The 9,511-nt window shown below is 34.5% G+C and overlaps 1 protein-coding gene across 1 annotated transcript in view; it reads right to left on the bottom strand.

Moving 5' to 3' along the window:
• Window positions 1–3,031: 3,031 nt before the first annotated feature.
• Window positions 3,032–9,511, bottom strand: part of LOC123565497 (adhesion G-protein coupled receptor V1-like) — a 66,200-nt gene continuing 59,720 nt past the window's right edge. The window contains exons 21-27 of the mRNA XM_053550337.1: window positions 8,980–9,063; window positions 8,125–8,188; window positions 7,161–7,241; window positions 6,516–6,619; window positions 4,290–4,494; window positions 3,517–3,621; window positions 3,032–3,235 (exon numbers count right to left, since the gene is read on the bottom strand). Coding sequence (XP_053406312.1) covers window positions 3,047–3,235; window positions 3,517–3,621; window positions 4,290–4,494; window positions 6,516–6,619; window positions 7,161–7,241; window positions 8,125–8,188; window positions 8,980–9,063 — 832 coding nt within the window. The 3' untranslated portion in view covers window positions 3,032–3,046. The remainder of the gene's footprint in view (window positions 3,236–3,516; window positions 3,622–4,289; window positions 4,495–6,515; window positions 6,620–7,160; window positions 7,242–8,124; window positions 8,189–8,979; window positions 9,064–9,511) is intronic.

The raw sequence follows: 9,511 nt of genomic DNA, 5'->3' as shown, positions 1-9,511 counted from the left end.
CATCCTTGCATGAACTAAAGTTTTTTTCATATGGTTCACTTAACCCCTTTTAGTGCCTGCCATAGCTGAAAATGGAAAGACATTTAAAAAGCTTCTTTCAAACCACTTGATTAATTGTTGCAGTTATTCAAATGGTGTTGCTTGACACCTTTTAGGGACTGCTAGAGCTGAATATAGAAAAAATCTTTAAGGACTTCTTCTCATGAGCCACTTTATTGGTCTTTATCAGATTTGGTCAGTAGTATCCTTGTAAGGACCTCTGTCTGGCTTGACCTATTTTTAAGGGGCTGCTAGATAAAATAAAGAGAAATAATCACTTCTGCTCATGAACAACTTGACTGATCTTCACCAGACTTGTTCTATAGAATCCTTGTAGCTGCGTCTCTAGAGTTTAACCCTTACCCTGCTAAATTTCTAAATCTAAAATTCTAAATACTTGTTTATACTCAAGGTTTTTGCTTCAGTTTTAATGATAATTGGTCATAATATTTTTTCCATGAAATCACTAGGTCAAACATGTATACACTGTTATGGTGTTATGGTGTGTTTCTCAGGTGAGAGACCTAGGGCCATCTTGGCCTTCTTGTTTAAAAAAAAAATGATGAGTTATTGTCATCACTTGATCGGCGTTGGCATTGGCGTTGCCTGGTTAAGTTTTATGTTTAGGTCAGCTTTTCTCTAAACTATCAAAGCTATTGCTTTGAAACTTGCAACACTTGTTCACCATCAAAAGCTGACCCTGTACAGCATGAAACATAACTCCATCCTGCTTTTTACAAGAATTATGGCCCCTTTTGGACTTAGAAAATCAGATTTCTTGGTTAAGTTTTGTGTTTAGGTCAGCTTTTCTCCTTAACTTTCAAAGCTATTGCTTTGAAACTTGCAACAGTTGTTCACCATCATAAGCTGACTCTGTACAGCAAGAAACATAACTCCATCGTGCCTTTTTGCAAGAACTATAGCCCTTTTTGGACTTCGAAAACCATGGGTAGGACAATATTTCTATTATACAGAGACAAAAAATCAGATGAGCATCTGCACCCGCAAGGAGGTGCTCTTGTTTGTGGTCTGTAACATTTCCATAAACAGTGTACAGTTATAGTAACGTAAAAGGAAGTAATTAAAAAAAAAAATTTTAAGTGGACAAAGGAAGGATCTGCCAAATAAATCTGTTGACATAAATGAAATTTCAGATCAGTATCTTGATTTTATTTTATTTATTTTATTTTGTTGGGTTTAACGTCGCACCGACACAATTTTAGGTCATATGGCGACTTTCCAGCTTTTAATGGTGGAGGAAGACCCCAGGTGCCCCTCTGTGCACAATTTCATCACGAGCGGGCACCTGGGTAGAACCACCGACCAGTATCTTGATTAGTTATGGAGATATAACAATTCTAATTTGAAATAAAGGGAGGTAATTTGACATAAATCAGTCCGTAGTTATCTACACTGATCATCTCAGTCCAAGGAATAACAATAATGAAATTTCAAGTAAGTCCTGTAAGTACTTACTGATATAAATCCATTTTGATTAAAATCAGGGGAGGTAATCAGATATAAAATAACTCTGGAACCTATGATTGGATCTGGTTTGTCATGGAATCCAAGATTTATTGTTGTTGAAGATATTTTAGAAGTTTGTATTAAATAAAACCATAAATGAAGTCTCTATATGGCTGCAAAAGCCAAAATAGCCAATTTTGGACCTTTAAGGGGCCATAACTTTGGAACACATGATGGAATCTGGCCAGCTGAAGAAAGGAAACAAGATCTTCACGTGATACAAGTTGTGTGCAAGTTTGGTTAAAATCAAATCATAAATGAAGCTGCTATTGTGCAGACAAGGTCAAAATAGCTAATTTTGGCCCTTTCAGGGGCCATAACTCTGGAACCCATATCGGAATCTAGCCAGTTCAAGAAAGGAACCAAGATTTTATGATGATACAAGTTGTGTGCCAGTTTGGTAAAAATCAAATCATAAATAAAGCTGCTATTGTGCAGACAAGGTCAAAATAGCTAATTTTGGCCCTTTCAGGGGCAATAACTCTAGAACCCATAATGGGATCTGGCCAGTTCAAGAAAGGAACCATGATCTTATGGTGATAGAAGTTGTGTGCAAGTTTGGTTAAAATAAAATCATAAACGAAACCACTATCATGCAGACAAGAAATTGTTGATGCACCCATGGACGAACGACGGACGAAGGGTGATCACAAAAGCTCACCTTGTCACTATGTGACAGGTGAGCTAATAAAAAGTACATACCAGTGCCTGCAATTTTTTTCAAAAAAGGGTAAAAAACAGATAAAGGTCATGTGTTTTTATTAAATCAAGACAGATAAAGGTCATCTGTTTTAATTTAGTCAAGAGCACAATTTGAATATGACCTCTTAAAAATTAGTCCCCTAATTCATAATAATGATTTAGAATCAATAAAACAAGAGCTGTCGGAGGACAGCAACGCTCGACTATTTAACAGCCTTGTCGCTTGAATGAATAAGAAAGTCAAAAAAGGGGCATAATTTAGTAAAAAAAGTAAAATAGGGTTATGGAACCTGCATAGTGCTTATCAGCTCATGACAGTGAACTAGTGTGTGAAGTTTCAATCCTTTCCCATTAGTGGATACTGAGATACCAGCTTACATACAAAAACTTAACCAAAAATTTCTATGTTGAAAAAGGGGCATAATTTTGTAAAAAAGCAAAATAGAGTTATGGAATCTGTGCAATGTAAGTTAGTTTATCACAGTAAATAAGTGTGTGAAGTTTCAATCCATTCCCACAAGTGGTTACTGAGATACCAGCTTACATACAAAACCTTAACCAAAAATTTCTAAGTCAAAAAAGGGGCATAATTTTGTAAAAAAGCAAAACAGAGTTATGGAACCTGTGCAATGTAAGTCAGTTTATCACAGTGAATAAGTGTGTGAAGTTTCAATCCATTCCCACAAGTGGTTGCGGAGATACCAGCTTACATACAAAAACTTAACCAAATCGGGACGTGGACGCGGACGCCGACGCATGGGCGAGTTCAATAGCTCTACTATTCTATGAATAGTCGAGCTAAAAATGATATAGAAATAATGCAAACCTGTGTCATCATCCATGAAAATTGACAGAGAAAGAAATAATGAAGGAACAGCCCCATCACTATACATCTATAATTGTCTTCCCCTATAGTGTATACAATAATTTCATCTGGGCTCAGGTATGCTGCCACTACATAACATATCTGAAATAATACCACAGTTAGGATTAAAATTCAATCATTACTTTGTTTTTTTCTATAAGAGCTCTCAGTAAGTTACAAAGCTTCCACCTACACCTTCAATTTCTACCAGTTATATAAGTGTCAAAACATTGGAACTGGATACTGATATCTGGTTGAGTATAAAAAGTTTCAGCTATTCTGAAGCAAAAACAAACAACTATAACTTCTGTTTTCTATAACATACTAAAATATACATTTTAACATGCAAACAACTGAAAGAAGCAGTAAAGAAATTTCCTTACTTGTGTTGCCATGGCAGCAAAGCACATGTGCATCAGTAGACTGGCACTAAACATTGCACTGACAGAGCATATATGATGGGCAAGAATTGCTGCAAGCAGTCCAGTCTGAAAATGACAAGATGGTGGGCTGAAGTTATCAAATCATACAAACTTTCAAAACCAATGTTCAGATTTAGCAATAAAACACAAGCTATATTTCATACCATATTGTACTCATTCTTGACCAAAATATGTAAATATCTTATTACAAAATATTCACATTTACTTCATATATTGTTTAGAAAGAAAAAAAATTCAAATAATCAACACTGGTGTAATGATATGAATAGACTCTCCTCTGAAGATTGCACACACAATTTGACATTATTCTCAAAATCAAAACAACAAAATTGTGAGGTCCATAAAAAAATCTATCAAAACTGACAACCAAAATTTCAAAAATGACTTTCAGTTAAACTAAATTTTCTGAAGTAAACACCAACAGCGAAGTGACATAAGCAGGTGATTCTTGTAGCGGATTTAGAGATATTCTAAAATTAAAATCAGAAACTGTATTTCAACTGTAAGGTTACTTGCAATTTGGCATGGCTGTAGTTCATTGATCTGACATTTATTGTGATACTGAAGAAATCTCCTACTTTTTGTTGCAAACAACTACAAAATTGTAAATACAAGGACCGAAAGTCATTTTGTGCATTCAGAATTACATCCATTTTCAAATTAAGCAAATCATACACTTTTGTCTCTAATTTCTGTCATACATTTGTACTTACCATACAGATGAAACAAGAGACGAAGAACCACACAGAATATCCAACAAGGCCACGATCAGAGGTCGTAGCTTTGACAGCATAGTGGGTCAAGTGCTTGCATGAGCAGTCAACAAAATCATCAACTCCAAGATCAAGGTCATTTGTGACCTGACATATGTCACTAAGGTCAACCCATTGATTCAAGCCCATGTCATAATACACACACCTAAAAAAACTAGAACTGTCACAGGAGTGACTCATACCCCCACCATACGGTCTTGTCACAGAAGAATGGCAACCATAAGGAATCTTAAAAATACTTTGGAGTACTTCATCCTGGGCTTCCACATATAAGTAATACTAGTATAATACTAGTATAGTAATACTAGTAAATATATTAAATCTCTAATATTAGAGATACACTAAAAGTGAATACAAAAAAGTGTCTTACCGACCCATGTTACCACGGAAAAATGTTTTTATTTTTACATAGGACTTATAATAAAAAAGTTAGAAAAATACCTAAAATATCTAATCTATTTTAAGTCTGAATCAAATCCATTCAGTAGTAATTGAGACATAGTGAAAATACATCAAAATTAACCTTAAATTCTAAGTAAAAAGGGGCATAATTCATGAAAAATTGGTGTCAGAGTTATGCACCTTGTGTCACATGATGTGGGTGATGAGGTGGAACATCTATTTTAAGTTTGAATCAAATCCATTTTGTAATAATTGAGATATAGTGAAAATACATCAAAATCAACCTTAAATTTAAAGTAAAAGGGGACATAATTCATAAAAAATTTATGTCAGAGTTAAGCACCTTATGTCACATCATCTGGGTGATGAGGTGGAACAACTATTTTAAGTTTGAATCAAATCCATTTAGTAATAACTGAGATATAGTGAAAATACAACAAAATTAACCTTAAATTCTAAGTAAAAGGGGACATAATTCATGAAAACTTGGTGTAAGAGTTATGCACCTTGTGTCACACGACGTGGGCACATGATGTGGGTGATGAGGTGGAACATCTATTTTAAGTTTGAATCAAATCCATTCAGTAGTAACTGAGATAAAGTGAAAATGCATCAAAATCAACCTTAAATTCTAAGTAAAAAGGGGCATAATTCATAAAAAAAAAATGGTGTCAGAGTTATGCACCTTATGTCACATGATGTGGGTGATGAGGTGGAACATCTATTTTAAGTTTGAATCAAATCCATTTAGTAATAACTGAGATATAGTGAAAATACAACAAAATTTACCTTAAATTCTAAGTAAAAGGGGACATAATTCATGAAAACTTGGTGTCAAGAGTTATGCACCTTGTGTCACATGATGTGGGTGATAAGGTGGAACATGTATTTTAAGTTTGAATCAAATCCATTTGGTAATAACTGAGATAATAGATTTCGGGACGCGACGGGACGCGACAAAACTGACTCCTATATACCCCCCTCAAACATGTTTGGTGGGGGTATAATAAAATGTATTCAGTAAGACATGCTAAAATTAAATAAACGATGTTTTAAACAAATGCTTATTTTTTCTGAAGCATACTTCCTTTACTGGTTTTATTTTAAAAAGTAAAACCAAATAAGAGTCCTTTATACACAATACATATCCACAGGAATTGTCCTTTATAAAGTTTATTATCATTCTCTGTGGCTGCGTTTCGGCACAGGTCTTCCTGAGTCTCGTTGTCCTCAAAGTTGTGGAAAAGTTTGTATAATCCCATTCATCATCCCCCACTTGGTAAGATCATTATATATATGAGCTGTACCATGAGAGAACCAACATAGTGCATTTGCAACCAGCATGGATCCAGACCAGCCTGCACATCCACGCAGACTGGTCAGGATCCATGCTGTTTGCTAATGGTTCTCTTATTGCAATAGGCTTTGAAAGCAAACAGTATGGATCCTGACCAGACTGAGCGGATGCGCAGGCTGGTCTGAATCCATGCAGGTCACCAACGCACTATGTTGGTTTTCTCATGGCGCGGCTCATATATATTTTTGCCGAGTCTACTTTATATCTTCTTGCGATAAATGAAATTCGGATAAATGAAATACCTTTTGTCAAGAGACCCATGACTGTAAGAATCTTTGAGGATAAACATCATGTCTTTATAGCAAATAAAATATAAATCTTATTTGCGCTCTATAAATGTTAAAATATATAATCTAAATGTTGTGCAAATGACTGAAAAATATCAAGTATGTACAGTTAAATCTTACTTTGCTCGACTAGATGCTATACGTCTGTCAGGACTATGTATGCGATATACCACTGGGAAGTCAGTGTATTGTGAATCACGGCCCTTTAATCCAAATGAAATCACCTGTCAAATACAATATAAGTAGCAAGTTAAACTGAACCTTCTTACAAAGATTAGGAATGTATTGGTATAACACTTACATGTTCCCTTTTTAGTCTCATTTTTCTTTTAAAACGAAAAACAAAGTATCTTTTGGAAACTACAGCCCCATTACTTTACATGCATCTGCTCATAATAGGTGATCCTCTGTGAAAATTTAAACTATTCTCCCATTATAATGACCAAGATATTTCAAACAAAATACACCAAGGATGAAAAAGAAATAAACTACATATGGGTCAACAGAATTTTATGCACACTCACCATTCTATAAAGGTTATGAAAGAATACGTTCCTAGATTAAATATAAAATACCCTGAAATCACCAATACTGGCAGAGTTGGATAAAAATCTTCCATTTAAAGTGGATATTATTACCTCCAACAAATCTTGAATGAAACGTTCTCAAAGGAAGTATGCTGAACTACCTTTTTACAAAAACTGTTGTAGAAAACAAAAGATTCAAAACTTGAAGAATACTAGACATGGATATCATCAGTGTTACCTTGTTACTGAGGAGTTCTTTCTTTGGACCTCTCTGGAACCACTGCTCACTGCTATACTCTATCATGTGGAAGTCTTCACACTTAAAGAACCAAAATTAAACATTTAACATCTGTTAAAAATAATAGTACTAAATATATTTGAATATATAAATTCCCTGCAGTAGTTTTAGTGTTTTGCCCTGGACAGGAACATCAATTAAAGGGAGATAATTCAAAAAGCAAGGTAAGCAGAGTTATTGTTCTTGGAAGAGACATCCATGTCAAGCTGATAATTGTTGCCCATTTTTTTTTTAAAATCCATCCATGAATAACAAAATACTGTAAAATCATTAAATTTCATGGGCATGGTTTTGGTCAAAACGGCAATTACGTGGGGATATGAATTCGTGGATATCAACTTTTGAACATAAAATGAGTGGGAATTTTACTTGTTCATTGGGATCAAATTTCGTGAATTATCTCAACCACAAAAATTAGTCCCCCATGAATATTAATGATTTCAAAGTATACTGAAAGGACACTGGTAAAGGGAGATGATCAAAAAAGTAAATGGGATAAATTTCTAGTTCTTGCATTGTACAAAGCATCATACCATGATAATCATTTGTGCCAAGTCAATCTATGAAAGACAAACCTACAGATGGCATGCAAAATCAAGATAGATGAATGAAGGAATGAACGGATGCTGAAATGACTATATTCAACTGCATGGGGGAGGGGGAGAGGGCAGGGCAAAAAAGTATTAGGCACAAATGCTCTTTATAGCTGTTTAGTCAAACTTATCAATTCTTAATGTCTATGTGAGCTTCACTGACCTATACTGAACCTAAGAATAATCATTCAACCCTAAACCCATATCAGAGCATACATAAAATCTATACAATCTGCTATCACCTTCTTTCCACAAATATTCCCTTTTTTGCAATGATACTTGCTTTTAATGTGTAAATAATAATATCGCACCTCTGTATCTCTATTGTCTGGAACATTTGGCAGATCTTTTGGAATGACAAATTCATCCTGTCTCCTGCAAGCATATATTCAGATTACATGTGACTTTTCACACTAAAACGGCCTTTCTTTTGGAACAATTTTGCGGGAAAATAATGTTTGAAATAATTATTTGATTACATATTAGGTGGTACTTATTTCTGATATTATTCTGTTTCAAAACTAACTAGTGTTCTATTAACATATATTCGTCTCTTTTTTTTTTGCGCGAAAACTTCAACACAATGGCAAAAGTGCAAATGTTAAACAATGAAGATTTCTCATACATACATTTCTACTTTTTTTGTTTGTTTTGGGTTAACGCCATTTTTCAACAATATTTCAGTTATGTAACAGCAGGCAGTTAACCTAACTAGTGTTTCTGGATTCTGTACCAGTACAAACCTGTACTAGTCTTGCCAAGTAACTGCAAATTTCCCCACATGAATCAGAGGTGGAGGACAAATGATTTCAAACACAATGTCTTTTATTAAACCATCATGGAGAATAAACGGCCAGCCTGAGGATTGAACTCACCATCCCGCGCTCCGTAGATCGGTGCTATCGTCTTTTAAATCTCAAGTACTATCAAATTCCATTTTTATTTCCTACCCACATTATTCTCTCATTCTCTGATCACAAGGAAAAGCAAGAGTTTCGAAACCAGTCCAGCAGCTGATTGGTTAGCTCTGAGCTCAATTTTGAATCTGACCAATTGCTGGGCTGCTGCATTTTGAATCTGACCAATTGTTGGGCTGCATATTGAGACTGGTCTTCAAATGTATAACCTTATAACATGTACATGTATAATAGATTAGAGACACTTACTGTCCTGCATACTGGTATCCTTTAATCTTTCCTAGAGGCCATCTTCCTGCAGCAATACTAGCATGGGGACATTGCTTAGTATGTCTAAAATAAACAATATACAAACTACAATGATATACAAAATATTGTTGCTTTTAAAAGGTCCTCACATTATTAAACAAAAGTTTCAGTGGATTTGGTTATTTATGAACTAAAATTTGTTCAAAGATTCAGCGGATTTTGCAACTCTGTTTGATATGGCTGTTTACAAAACAGAACCATCTTACAGTTTGTTTGATTCCATTGTTTACAAAGTAAGACCATCTAGCAGTCTGCTTGATTTTACTTTTTACAAAACAGAACAATTTGATAGTTTCTTTAATTTGGTTGTTTACAAAAACTGAAGCATTTTTTAGACTTGGTGCATATGGAAAATGAACTATCTAAAACATAATAACTAGAGTCTTATTATAATTTGATGAACTTAATTACTTCATCATTCCATTTAAAGATGCTGATGTTTATATTTTACAACCTGATTACATTTTAGTGC

This window comes from Mercenaria mercenaria, chromosome 8, assembly GCF_021730395.1.
Source record: "Mercenaria mercenaria strain notata chromosome 8, MADL_Memer_1, whole genome shotgun sequence".
Taxonomy (NCBI): domain Eukaryota; kingdom Metazoa; phylum Mollusca; class Bivalvia; order Venerida; family Veneridae; genus Mercenaria; species Mercenaria mercenaria.
This window is presented reverse-complemented; position numbering and strand designations above follow the sequence as displayed.